Consider the following 15,040-nt stretch of genomic DNA (forward strand, 5'->3'; position numbering starts at 1 on the left):
ACAAGACTGCTCGTATCAGGGCGACGCTATGATTGTTCCGATTGCAATTTTAAGGTCTATGGAGCAGTAATTTGACGAAAAAAAACAGCCGAGCTCAAATATTCCGTTACTTTTGTTAGGTATTTTTTATATAAATTTTACTCCATCTTTTTCATCTAAAACTAATGTAAAAAAATTGTGACGCAAGAATTTATTCGTACAAGTTTAAAGCAAAAAGTTGATGTGTTGCTTAGTGTAATAAGCTATAAGCTTTCATGTGTGTTTTCCTCAAGCTTATCTTTTATGCTTTGTAGTGTTTTAACCAGATGATCATTCTTACGGTTATTGTTTTTGGATTTTAATTAGATATTTGTTTTGGAATGACGTAAGCCGCCATTGTGTTTCTGTAGTGTGCTGCTTGCTGTTTCATATGATGACAAAACAATATTGGTATCAGCTTTTTGTGCAAGCAAACTTTATCTGCGCAATAAAGAATAACTACCAATCTACATGAAATATAAATTCAAACATTTTAACAATGTTTTTCTCCAAATTTAGAGATTGAAAGCATAAGAAGAAACAACAAACTCTTGAGATAAAATAGAACAGGTTTCAAATGGATAGTCGGTTGTTGTGCAAGTAACATAGAAAGTTCCGACCAAATTAAGAAGAAAAAAAAACAAAAAAAAATTTTTTTAATCTGTTTTTTAAGTTAGTTTTATCTGTTTAAGAGCGCGGTGTGATTCGAGAACTTTACAAACCAGTAGAAAGTTAAACTTCTGTAAATTTTTTCTTTTTTTTTCTGAAAAAATAAAACAAACCCAAAATTAAAATTCCTCCCCGCTTTCCTAATGGTCGGAACAAAATTATCAACTCAAGTTTTTTCACTCCCAACAAAATGTTTTTAATTCTGAAAGCTCAATGAGGTCTCAGTTTATCAGAAAAATAAATTTTTCATAGCAGTTTTGGTTAGACACATCAAATCAGTTTCGCTTAGCAAGTTTCTCATAAATTTATAGAATGATCAGAGGAAAAACAAATAGTGCTGGAACTTTCTGGGACAGTTATCGAACATTGATTTTTGGCTAATAAACTTGACAATATTAGATCAAATATTGTCAAAATTTTACGGCTTAAGTTTTAAACACATTAAGAGCTCAGTTGTTCTCTAAAACTTTAAACTTCGGTACAGTGTTCCTGATAAAAATTGTCTGCGACTACGCGTGAGTTGAATTTCATGCAGTTTTTATTCGGCGCCCTTTCACTGCTCCATGACCTTGTGAGTGGCAAACATCCTATTAAGCTATCTGGTTCCTTGTATGAATGGCTTGAGCTGAGGGTATCTCTTCTTTCAGTTACGCCTCCCAAAGGGCAGTTTTCTTTGAAGCAATAGACGCGGTCGTCATTTCCAGCAAATGAGCTTTTCTTCATAGTTTCGATCGGACATTCCTGATGGAGTTGTAGTTTCTCTTTAATGCAGAATTTATTCTGGAAGAACAGCTGGCTTTCGTCTATCGATTGTTGAGAACCAGCTGCGTTGATGTTGCTTTGGCTGCGGGTAGTTGCGCCCCAGCTAATACATTTCTAGAAAAAAAAACAGAATCGTCGTTGACTGAGTCAAAGGTCAAATATCATCGATGGGGAAGAATTATCTGCACAAGAGACTGGGTTGTATGATCAAGTTTTTTGATAGCCAGAGCCCGAAAAAAGCTTAGTTTGAAACCTTTTTAATCAGTCAGAAACATAGCTTATTTTTCAAAAAAGTTTTCACAAAAAATTTGTTAATTTTAATTATGATACCAAAAAACGTTTTGAGGCAATTAACCAAAAATAGCGTCTGTAGGGTTTTTTGAAGATTTTCGTCATCAGTCAAAAACGAATTTCATAAATTGACCAACCGTACAACCCCTCTGCCTTTTTCTCTTTAAACCGATTTGAATAGGAATTTTCAGGCCTCTAGCCACTATAATCAAGAAAATAGCCAAGCTTTTAAGTTTGATTAATAATTTTGTGATAATAAGGGAAACGATTAGTTTTCTTAATTTTCATGATTGTGCGAAGAAATTGGGAGTCGTACCAAACTCTTGGTCAGAGAGAGAAAGTGAATAACAGTAATCCATCGGTTCATGTACGAAGATTCAATTTTTTTCTTAAATGTCTGCGTGTTGATGCTGCAGAAGCAAAAATTCTCTCAGTGTAATTTCAATAAAGAGAAACTTGTATGAACGGCGCTTGGTAATCCCCTGCGCTGGTTTCGCTACTGTTGCTGTGGCTCACGAGATTGAAATTATAAGAATTTTAGATAATAACTTTGATGAACGACGAGTAAGGATTTTTCTTCGTTTTAAACTCAATTCTAACTAGTATCGACTCAACTTACCGTTTTGTTTTGAAACTATATTTTGAAAAACTTAGATAAAAATTTAGCTGAGTTGATGGAATGTTTTCTCCGAAACTGTTCGTCAAATTTTAAGAATTGACACAATTTTTTTCCACTTGCAGGTAAAAACTGTGGCAGGTGTTGATTTGCTTACTAAAAAACTTTAGGCAATTTGTTTGTAGACGCGAGCAAATATTTTGTGCTTTATTTATCCAACAGTGGTTCAATTTCAAATGAAATCACTTTAATTGCGCAAAAAAATTGAAGAAATTATCAAAACATTTTATAAGATAGTTTGGGCAATATTTCTGGCAAAATGTTGCTTTGGCGGTTACTGAGCTGATTCTTATAAATTATACGCTGAAGAAATCACTTCGAATTTCAAACAGATGCAAATTTACTAAGTTGCTCTGATTTTAAAATATCTATATTTAATTTCAATTTTGAACAAATCAGCAAAGAGCGAAGTTCCTTAAAAGCGAAAAAGAAACAAATCTCAGAGTTTCGGAGAAACTTTGTGAAAAAAACCTGTCTAAGCATTTAGTCTATCATTTTAGTCCTCCAAAACTCAGCTGCTCAAAATCTGAAGTACACCTATAAAAAAGACACGTGTTGGACAAATTGAAAATCTCGGAATAACAAGACTGCTCGTATCAGGGCAAAACCCTGAATGTTCCGACTGCCCTTTAATCGGTCTCGGATAGTTTTCGTATATTAACTATTGGCAAAACTATGAATTTTAGGCTTATAATATCAAAAGCGTTGCAATTTAAATCGTGTATGGATTTAATAAAACCAATTAGCTGCCTCGCCTCATTGAATTTTCATGGATAAGATTCGACTATATTTTTATTGTTTGTCTCTCAAAAAATTCGAAACTAATTGATTATAATGGATTAGAAGTGAATTATATTGTTAATATTTTTCGATGCAATAAAATCTATTTTTAATCGATTATTTCCATTTTTTTAAAAGAATCTTTCGAAGCAAACTTTTTTTAGATACTTTTGGGTCTATTTTTGTTTGCTCATGATTATTTTAAACTTAATTTAGTTATTTTGTTCTCTGACTAAATTTCTTTTTTTTCTAATTTTCAATTGCGTGTGTTTTCTTTCTTCTTTAATTCAGTTTATTTCGCCAACCTCGCAATCTACACCATACCGCCATTGTTACATCCTACGACACAGTTACCTATTCCAGTGGGGCAAGCGGGTAAGTTGGGGGAGGTGACTAAGGGGATGAACGTGTTCGTTCGGGTTCGAGTTTTGCTGAGAGGCTGCAAAAAGTAAAGAAATTATCTACGAAAAAGTCATTTTTCTAGGATTTGATGTAGAAAAACTAATCGATTATATTGAAAAGAAAAATGGAAAATAAACAGCTATATTAGACTTTAATGGGTTTTTATGTTTTGGAAAAAATAGATTATAATGGATTAAAAATCCATTACGTTGTCTAAATTTGCTATAACGTTGACTAAATTTACCAAAACTGAAAAAATACACACCTGTTTTTCAAGGCTCTAAATTAGATTTATTTCAATCGTCAATCAAAAAATTTGATATTGAACTGAAAAACTGAAATTTTCTTACAACTTTCAGTGTTCAATATAATGAGGCAGCATATTAATAGCGAATGAATATCAAAATTAGATTTGTCAAGTCCAAGCATAGGCCTCCGAAGTCCATATGATGCAAATTTTTTTCTAGTGAAACGAGGCCATTTTGTCATTCAAGCCTTCATGCTGCGAACAATTTGTTTTAAGCGCCTTATAAAATTACTCGAAGCCTAGGAATATATGCTTGCTTATCGCTTGTTAATTTTGATAATTAACGCAGTTAACTTTGAAAAAGTTCCATGAAAAACACACCCAAACCTCTGATTTGATTGATCCGGTCGAGCATCTAGAGTAACGTCGCTGGCTTTCTCCGACACTCTCATTAACTCCAAAGGGTGCGAAACTAAATGGAGTGTCCTTGCTTGACAATGTGGAAAACTTTCTGGCTGCTTCTGGCGAGTCCGAAGTCTCCTCATTTTGCAGCAGTTTCGAACCATTCGTTTCATCAGACCGATAAAGCAGCATTCCCCTGCAAAATAATGGCAGAAAAATAAAATGGAGCTCATAATTTTTGCTTTTTATTCCTAGTTGTCTTCAAAAAAACGGTGATTGGACTGCATTTGAGTAGTTTACAAAATAATCAGCAGTTTCCAAATTAGTTGAGAGCCTTAAAAACGATTGTTCAATTTCAAATTGGCTGAAATTTGAAAGTTGAAATCCAACAATCAAAACGAAGAAAAACATTTGATTTTTTTTAAACTCATAACCACTATGATAAAATTTTTTAAAAGATTGTAGAAATTAAGAAGATAATTTTGGTGCTTTTACTTACTTGGCTAGTTCACTTTGCAGTAAGTTCTGCAGTTTGACATATATCTCCACCGTGTCAACCACAGACAGCTGCTGGTACCATCTGGACACAATGAGAGGGTGTGGCACTTGACCTGCACCGTGATCATCACACACCCACACACCTGATTGCAGAAAAGTAATGCATTTTGTTGCATGCTTTAATGAAAGAAGATAGGTTTAAGCCATTGATGCTTTGGAACCTGATCTAAACTACATTTTATGATTGGATAAATTAGATATTTTACCACTGTAAAGTATTTAATATTAACCAATCATGATCCATCTAACTAACAACCCACTTATTTGTAAGTGCTGAAATTACTTGTAATTTCAGCACCAGAGAGATTTGAATTTAACTTAGAAATTAGTTGCCTCTCCAAAAGGACTTCAGCAGCCGCAATAAACCAGTATACCCTAGATCTATTGAGCCTAGCAGAGACTAGTTAAACAACCTGAGACTAGATAGTATAAGAGTAAGATTAGGATCGGTATTAGACTAAGAAGTTGCACGAATCTATCCGGCCGAAAATAAGATAGCGTGACGAGCAGACGGTGTACCCTATCCGAAATTACTCTATGAGTTAACCACATCGGTCATAACTCATCTGGTGCGACCATAAGTCTCGAACAAGACCTTAATAGCTTAGAATTAACCAAAAATAGATTAGAATTTAGACCAAACATTTTTAACATGTTACACGACGATAATTTAATCGAAATGTCTCTACGACTCAATAGATCAAAGCCAATATTCCGAACGATAACAGAACTACCCGGAATTGGAAGAAGACCTCGAACCAGAGACGACATACGACAAAGTAGAAACCTACCATATAGTTATATGATAGTACGGCAAAAGCCAACACAAACTTTTATATTTAGAATTTTATTAGCAATGAATTTAGATTTTCATTTGCAAACATAACATTTTGAAGTCACAACTTCATGATCATTACAGGCGCTAAACAAAATTATTAATATACAATAACGATTGATAAAAAGATCTCAGATCGTTTTCCTAAAATTCTGCAGTATTATATAAAACATGTTTGGAAAATATTTATTGAAAAACAAAACAAAAATTAGTAGCATGAAAATAAATTGTTAGTAATCATAAAATCATCAGTTGCCCCAGCTTCATCGTCTAAAACATAACAGCAATCATAAGCTCACTAATATCATTAAAACACTAAATCTTTTTCTTAAATAAATTTAAACCATTTTAAACTTAAATTCACTTAATTTTAAAATCAGATCATCAAGGCTTATCCTTGGATCTTAATTAATTTTCTATTTAATTAAATTTAAAACTTGATCATCAAGGCCTATCCTTGGATCAAAAAGAACAATTTTGTTCTGCCCCACCCACTTAGCCAGTGTCTAACGACCTCAAACGTCGATTCACTATCCAACCCTTTCAACAAACCCAAGACTAATCGAAATTTTTGAACAAAACTAATCATTCAAATTAGGATAAACAGTGAAGAACTTCGGTTATTCATCCTTCACTTGAACCCTCCTCTTACCAGACCCAGGATAAATCTTAGACTTAGTAATTTTAAAATAGTATCTAACAAACTACTCGCGTTCTAATTATACCTGAACCTTGTGGATCGATTTACTATTCTCCAACCCTTGAACACAATCACTACCCCTAAGTAAGATTAAGTAAGTTAACACCTTAGCTTATACTAGCCACGAGAAAATAAAAAATCATTCTTCGGAATCGATATACTTTTCTCTCCAACCCTGAACAAATAGACCCAGGTTAAGCTAACCAAAAAATCGTAAGGACTAATAATTTAAGAAAATAGAAATCATCTAACAACTTTTTGCATCCGTCATCCTAAACTTTATGTCATTTAAAAATCTAGGAAACAAACAAACAATCGTTTTACACAACTGTGAAATAGATAACAAAAAATATGACCTTGTAATCACACCTCATACACAAACAGTTGGATATATTAGAACAAAACGACAAACACTAAAAAAGAAAATAATAACCAAACAAAGACAAATAACACGAAAAAGATTTTCCAAAAATAGAAACGCATTTTCAGAATCAGAAGCCAAGAATTTAGACGAACTTTATAAATTAAAAGAATCTATAGATAGAAATTGCCCCATTCACGATCAATTATATTTTTCAGACTCAGAAACAACCTCAAATTCATCAAAAAGAGGAAAAAGAAGAATAAAAAAGCAATATAAACACAAACCAGTACACTTGTATAATTGGAATCAACCAATTAGACACATCGATAATTACCTATTAACAGTCATTAAACAAAAAAATGAGCCAAACACACACTCCCAGTGAAGATAGTCCAGATGATGATGATATCTACCCCTTCTTAATAGATGCACCCGATAATAGAGGACAGCATGATCTTTGCAAGAATTTTCTCTTAAATTTGTTTGAACCCGGAATTAGCCCATGTAAAACAGAGTTCCCAGATGTAATAATAAAAAGACAGATTATTGATCACTATCTGAAAGATATATGTAACTTAACACAAAAATACGGAATCTACACCATAGAATTCAGCTCACCAAACCCGAATCACCGCAAATATGTAATTCAAACAGACGATCTTGATTTAGAATTTTCAAAAGTATTCTCAGAATATATAAAAAGCATACAATATCATAACTCACAAAGAGCAAACTCCATTTTTACTAATGAAGTTTTTGCAATAATATATAGTTATATTTCAATATTAGAAAACGAAAACCCAATCCCGCATATCTCACCGAATGAGACATCCAAACATATAAAGGTACGACATGAAATCACACTATTCTCATCTTTTCTAAATATAATTAAAGCAAATTTCACTAAAGATGATGTTTAACAACATACAAAACATGACTTACAAAAAATTTTGGCATGGTTTATAATAGATTATTTCACACATAATATAGATTTAATTTCACAAGCAAGAAAAAATTTCAGACCCCAAAGTTCAAACGATGATACCGCCATCACAGAACAATCACACTATGTTTGGGACCCCGAATGGTGTCATTATGCATCCATAAATATCCCACAATCAATCTCAAGTCAGGCAATAAGTACAATATCTTATGCACGAGATTATGCTACACTACAATACAATTTTACCCGATACACCGAAATAATAGTTTAAATTCGACTGTGATACACAATGAAAACCTAAATGGAACTAGAAACCTCACTCAACAAGATTTTCAAACACCATCACACTTCACAAATGAAGAAATCGTCCAAACAACAACAACTACACAACAAAGTATTTCACCGATACGTCCAAATTTAACAACACCAAGACACACAAACACTTCACTAGCACAGGTAACCTTACAATCAACCGTTAAACCTTCGGTTGCTCCAAAATATCCACAAATGGATTATCAAACATATAGACCCATAACAATACCGTCAAAAACACGCAGAACATTCAAAAGAAACACTTTTGCGGAACACAATTATAATTACACACATTCATCAAAAACAAACTATCCCCCACGAAAAAATAATAATAATCAGATAAGATCTCAATATTGGGATAATCCAATGACAACAACCAACTCAGTAAATTTTCAAACTAATTTACATCCTCCACAGGATCGTTGTGAAAATTATCCATTCTTTCAACAGAATAAAAATAAAAAACAAGCATCTCATCAAACGGATTATCTATCCTCTGATGATGATTATTTACAAACAGATATATTTGCACCATACACTCAAGAATATCGTGGACAAAGAATACAGAAACCATATACAAATCATAGAATTTTTTCTCCACACCCAATAGATACACAAAATCAACAACCAATACAAATGCAAAACCCAATTAATACACAATCTTTTCAACCAATTCAGCCACAAAACCCAATGATCACACACTCGTATCAACCAACACAAATGCAAAATGAAATACCGCTCCCATATTACCTTCAACAACACGAAATAACAAATAATCAACTTTCAAATTTTTCACAAATGCCAAATGCCGCAGAATCATTACAAATGACAATGAATCCATACCTTATGGGTGGATCATCAATAACATCAAACAAACCTTTAATGGTATTCACAGGAACAGACCCTGAATATTCTGTAGAAGATTATTTAAATGCAGTAACAGCAAATTTGATTTTAAATATAGGACCTGAACCAATTAATACGCCACTACATCAAAATTGGATACATCGACGCACAGATTTGATACAGACAACCTTAGACGGCGCAGCCCAAAAATGGTTTTCAGTATTGCCTATAGAAATAAAATCAAATTGGAAAAGATTCACACAAGAATTTTCAAAAATGTTTGACTCCGAGAGAAATAAACAACAACAAAGAGTTTTATGTAATGAAATTCGCAGATTACCAAATGAAACCATCAAACAATTAGCAGTACGTATCGAAACACTAGTTCGAAAAGCATATTCATTATATACACACGACTATAAAAACACAAAAATGACAGAAATCTGAATGATGACCTTAACACCTCAATTAAGGAAAATAGCAATAAAAAAGAGAGCATCCCATCCCTCCTCAATTCGAGAGCCCGATTTAGATTTTCGAAAACTAGTAGACAAACTAGAGCAAGCGGAAATCACAATGAAACTTGAAGAAACAGAAAATCTGAAATTACAATATGTTAACCGAATCGAAACAAATACCACAAATATCAACCATATACAGGATTCAGATACAGACCTCGTTGAAAAAATCACTGAAATACTCAATATTTATGAAAAACACCCAAACTTTAAAGGCAAACCGTCTTTTAAAAAATGGTGTAATTATTGCCGACGATACGGACATAGTATCTCTGAATGTAGACAAAAACAACAAGATAACCAGAACAAACCTCAAAAACATAGAGAACCAAACAAATCATTCTATCAATATATGAAGAAAGATCAAAATTTACCAAACAAAAACATATACAGTAACAACAGTTCAGGAAAACCACTTCCGAACAACACCAGTTACTCAAGGAACCAATCACCATATAACTCAAGTTATAGAGGAAGATCACCAGAACGAAGAAATACACAGAATTATTCACAAAATAATTATAATCAATCAAATAGTCGAAATAACTATTCAAGATCAAATTCCAATGCAACACAATTTGTTTCTAGATCCAGTTCCCAATCAAACCCAAGGAATAAACACTATTCCAATAATCAATCACGAAACTCATCATATAATAGAAATAGAAACTACTCCAATAATCGAAATAGAAGTTATTCAAACAACCGAAATCAGAATTACCCGAACAATCGATCAAGGAATAACTCATATAACAGATCAAACTATAACAGACCCAACAATAATTATCAAAACAGATCACGAAATAATTCACAAAATCGACATTCAAGTTATAATAATCGTTATAGAAATTATTCCCAATCACCACACAGAAATAATAACCATTATAATAATTCTAACAATCGCCACAGAAGTAGTACACCTAAACATCAAAGACATATTAATCAAGTACAATCAAATCCAGAAACAACATCAGACCCCCCAGGTATTGATGACACAGTAAATGACGAACTACAACTAAATCAAATAAACTGTGGATCATCAGATTCAGAAAGTGAAATAGAAAACACTATCTCCATCAATATGATAGCAGTCGAAAATGACTACGAACCTATTATATATGAACAACCTTTTTCATCCCATATATATGAAAATCAATTAGAACTCCTTCACAATTATTATATTGAACCCATCCATACTACACAAACGGCACAAGAAACTAACGAAATCAACACTGTAAATAAATCCAATGAAAATGACAAAACAAAATGCTTGAATACAAATCACATCTATCAAAATATACAAAAAGAACAACCCAAAGAAAAAATTTGGACAATACCATTTCTTTTAGAAAGTCCAAGAAACAAAAAATTTCAACCACCAGATCTTGAAATTGATTTCTTAATTGATTCAGGAGCAGAATCAAACATAATAAACATTCCCACATGGAATGAGATGAAAACATTACACCCAAAACTAACACCTCTTGAAACCTCCAGTAAACTAGCAACAGAACAAGGATCAACATTGGTAAACTATGGAAAAATTCAATTATTTCTTCTCCCCACAAGAACAATAGAGCAAAAAAAATTTTTAAATAAACCATTTAAACAAATATTTCATATCACTGATATTAAACACAATATCATTGGAATACCATTTATATCTAAATATATACCAACAATCAACATCTTGAATAGTAAAATACTAATCAAAGATAAATACACAAAAACAAAAGACACATCCCTAACATTTTTTCAAAGATTAAATAAACAACCACCATTCTTTTCAAAATTTTATCCAATATATAACCAACAAAGAAAACACCTGAAACCACTATCAGGAAACATATATAATTTTTCAATAAAACAAGTTCACCAATATGATAAAAAACAAAATAAACAACAACTCTATATGTCAGACTTTGAATTCAAACCTATCCATAAATTTTTCAAAATCACAATTTCATCCATAAAATATTTGAAAAACTCGAATTCAGATATTATATCGTTACATGTAAACAACAATACACCCTATCAAGTAACATTACCTTTAGGACTTTTAGGATATTGCGAAACCAACGCTACGATATCACCAGTACACGAAAAAGCATACCGCGTAAATAATATACTCCAATTATTAGATGTTTGTCAATCAACAATTCTTAATGAAGAATTATCCATAAATAATATAATAAGTAATGAAAAAAGAAATACATATTATTTCACAAAAACCCCATATTTCAAACCTACATTCAACATAAATAACTATACAGAGGATCAACAGAAATTCTTAACAATGTTTAATTTCCAACATTCACAAATAACGCAAGACGAATTTGATAAGTTAGCCAAACAGCTAATAAAATATTCATCAGTCTATGCAACATCCAAATTCGATGTTGGCAAAATCAGTTCATCACTACATCTCCCATTAAAACCTGACGCAGTTTTCAAAAAACAAAGAGCAAGCAAAGTACCAATTCATTTACACGATAAAGTGAACAGATTACTCGATATTTTAGAACAATACAAAATTATATCACCAGTAAACAAAAAAGAACAACCAAAAGGTAACACATTTATCAACCCTGTTATCATCCTAGCAAAAGGAGAATCATTAAAGATAGTTCTAGACGCTAGATATCTTAATTCACTAATAGACGAATCAAAATGCAATTGGCCCATTGAACCAATACAAGTTATTTTAACAAAAATAAACGGAAAATATTTTACAACCGCAGATATGAATAGTGCATATAATCAAATGCCACTAGATGAACAATCGCGACGCTTAACACAATTTGTTATCGGAAATCAGCAATATTAATTCAACCGCCTATTCTATGGAATATCCATAGGACCAGCAGCATTTTCAGCTTTCATGAGTAAAATTTTTAGACCACTAATACTAAAGAAAAACGCAATCACCTATCTAGACGATGTTTTTATGCATTCACAGACAAAAGAAGAAATGTTTAATGTTTTAGAACACTATCACAAAATACTTCAGAACGAAAATCTGAAGGCCGCCCCCGATAAATCACACTTCTTTTTAACACGAGTTAAATTCTTAGGACACAATATAGAAAGAAAAACAATCACTCCATTAAAATCACGCATTGATGCTATTCAGAAGCTCCAACCACCAACAAACAAAAAGAAAATCCAAGAATTCCTTGGAATGTTAAATTTTTTAAGCAAATACGTTTATAAAATGCAACTATACCTAAGACCATTCTATAATATACTTAGACAACAAAATAATTTTGAATGGAACACAGAACATCAAACACGATTTGAAGAAATTAAAAAACTCTTGACTGAACAAATTTCGAATACAATTCCAGACCCAAATCAACCATTCTATGCAATGTGCGATGCTTCGAATTTTGGCATCGGCGCAGCATTATTACAATCACACAATGGCACAAACAAAATGAATCTTATATCAGCAAATTCTCGATTATTCACTCAAGCAGAGCTACGACTCTCAACTCTAATGAGAGAATGTACAGCCATAATATATACACTAACAGAGTATGAATTTCTGATACTTGGATCAAAACATCCAACAGTTCTATTCACAGATCACAAACCAATAATTTTTCTCTTTACACAAAAATCTAATCCAAATCACCGAGTTTATAGATTTCAATTAAATCTAATGAAATTCCCAAACTTACATATAGTTTGGACAGCAGGAAAAAATCTTGCATTACCAGACACTTTAAGTCAAAATACACCACCTGAATTACTTACACGTAAGACTACAGTTGAAATACCCAAAAATATAAAATTTTACCTTGCGGAAAACGAAACATCAGCCCGACTAGAATGCAAATATGCAGTAAAAACTGACGTTGAACAATCACAAATAAATACTTTACAACACTTCCCACTTTATTTAGATTGCCAAAATAACCACTACGAAGTTGATCTACTTGGAACATCAACTTTTAAACCAATTCCATATTCACAATGGATAAAAAATAATACCCAACAAAAAAGAGTAAAACAACATCCGCATAAAAAAGACCTTTTTCCGTTAATTGAAAAAGAAAATCTAACTGATAAAATAAATTTATCAGGACCGCAAACAAACGACTCAAAATACACAATAAATCAAGTTTTTGACCTTCATGACCCACTTGATACAATTCCTTTATCTAAATTAGAAATAGAAAACATTTTTCTCCCCCCCAACAGATAAAATTACAGTTAACACTTTGAAACAGTATCAAAACCTTGACCCAATAATTAGACAACTAAAATCATGGCACAAATATAAAACTAAACCCGTAAAGGCAGATACAACAATATTAGGAAATAAAACACTCCTCCGATATTTTCGAAAATTTAATAATACAACAATTAATGAAAACACAGACCTCCTAGAATACAAATTAAATGAATCTACAGTTCCCTGTCTCCCTTTAAGTATGATTCTCATAGCTTTTAATATCTCACATACACAAAACATTAAAGGACACTCTGGATCAGAGAAAACATATTCAAATTTCATACAAAACTTTTATTTTCCAAATGCACCAATTTGGATAAAAGTACTATGCAATGATTGTATAGTATGTCAGCTAAAAAAACCTTATCCAAATCAAAAACAAATAGCACAAAAACAAGATTTTAAAGGACAAAGTTTGTACTTTAACCACCGTATTTCATTTGATACAAAAGGACCAATTTCACCATCATCCGAAGGAAACTCCTACATTATGGTAATTGTTGACGCATTTACACATTATGTAGCACTTAACCCAGTACCACATTGTAACGCTTATTACGCTTACACAACACTTCATGAACACTGGATAGCCAAATTCGGACTACCAGAAATTTTAGTCACAGACAACGGTACGGAATTCATAAATAATGAAATCATCACACTATGTCATTTATATAACATCAAACACAAACCACGTACATCTCACGCACCTTGGACAAACGGCTTAGTCGAAGGTATGAACCGTTCACTACAAGAATATCTTAGATGTATCATCAATGGAAATGATACAAAATACACCGAATGGTCAGCAGATGTAAAAATATTCCCCTTAGCATATAATTCACAAATCACGACAACTCCAGGAATGTCACCATATGAAATGGTTTTTAATCAAAAGCCACGCAAACCAATTATGTTTACAGCAAACTCTCATAAAAATGCACAAAGTCATTGTCAACCGAATAAAGACTCAATTTGTTATAACCTACCTTTACACACACACGATGAAGATCATTTTCATCACCCACAAATTCTTAAATTAGCCTCCGGTACCCACACCGAATGGATTTTAAACAGAGATAAAAAACACAATGAAATTTACCAAAAAGTAACAAAAAAGTTGTTACGAAGGCAAAACATTAATGAACAAATAAATTCACGCTTTACACCAGCCTCCGATTTAAAAATTGGAACATTTGTTTTAATACCCAATTTTAACACTCAAAAATGAATTTCTAAAAAATTACAACATCTTCGTAAAGGACCATACCAAATAATTGCCAAACCCACTGATGTCACATATAAAATCACCGACTCAGACAAAAAAGAAATTGTTCAACATCGAAACAATTTATTACCTTATTATCCAAAAGAATACGCACTACGCGAACTAACTCAATTATATTCTTTCACAGGTTTAAAAATTATCCAAAATAACCCACATACGGAGAATGAAACAAAGGAACAACACGACATT

General features: G+C 32.3%; 4 protein-coding genes across 9 annotated transcripts in view; 2 read left to right on the forward strand and 2 right to left on the reverse strand.

Annotated features, from left to right (window-relative positions):
* The window catches only part of LOC134846998 (sec1 family domain-containing protein 1-like), a 541,294-nt gene that overhangs the window by 157,893 nt on the left and 368,361 nt on the right, over nt 1-15,040 (reverse strand). The window lies entirely within an intron of this gene.
* Nucleotides 1-15,040, forward strand: part of LOC134847000 (IST1 homolog) — a 541,764-nt gene that overhangs the window by 62,936 nt on the left and 463,788 nt on the right. The window lies entirely within an intron of this gene.
* The window catches only part of LOC134847002 (NAD-dependent protein lipoamidase sirtuin-4, mitochondrial-like), a 500,142-nt gene that overhangs the window by 62,936 nt on the left and 422,166 nt on the right, over nt 1-15,040 (forward strand). The gene's annotated exons all lie outside the window — the stretch shown is intronic.
* LOC134846151 (uncharacterized) overlaps nt 912-15,040 on the reverse strand; it is a 29,106-nt gene continuing 14,977 nt past the window's right edge. For all 6 annotated transcript variants that reach the window (XM_063863383.1, XM_063863384.1, XM_063863382.1 and 3 more), the window contains exons 3-5: nt 4,747-4,888; nt 4,233-4,443; nt 912-1,563 (exon numbers count right to left, since the gene is read on the reverse strand). In XM_063863383.1, the coding sequence (XP_063719453.1) occupies nt 1,156-1,563; nt 4,233-4,443; nt 4,747-4,888 (761 nt within the window). In that variant the 3' untranslated portion in view covers nt 912-1,155. The remainder of the gene's footprint in view (nt 1,564-4,232; nt 4,444-4,746; nt 4,889-15,040) is intronic.

Source organism: Symsagittifera roscoffensis, chromosome 5 (genome assembly GCF_963678635.1).
Source record: "Symsagittifera roscoffensis chromosome 5, txSymRosc1.1, whole genome shotgun sequence".
In the NCBI taxonomy this organism is placed as follows: Eukaryota; Metazoa; Xenacoelomorpha; order Acoela; family Convolutidae; genus Symsagittifera; species Symsagittifera roscoffensis.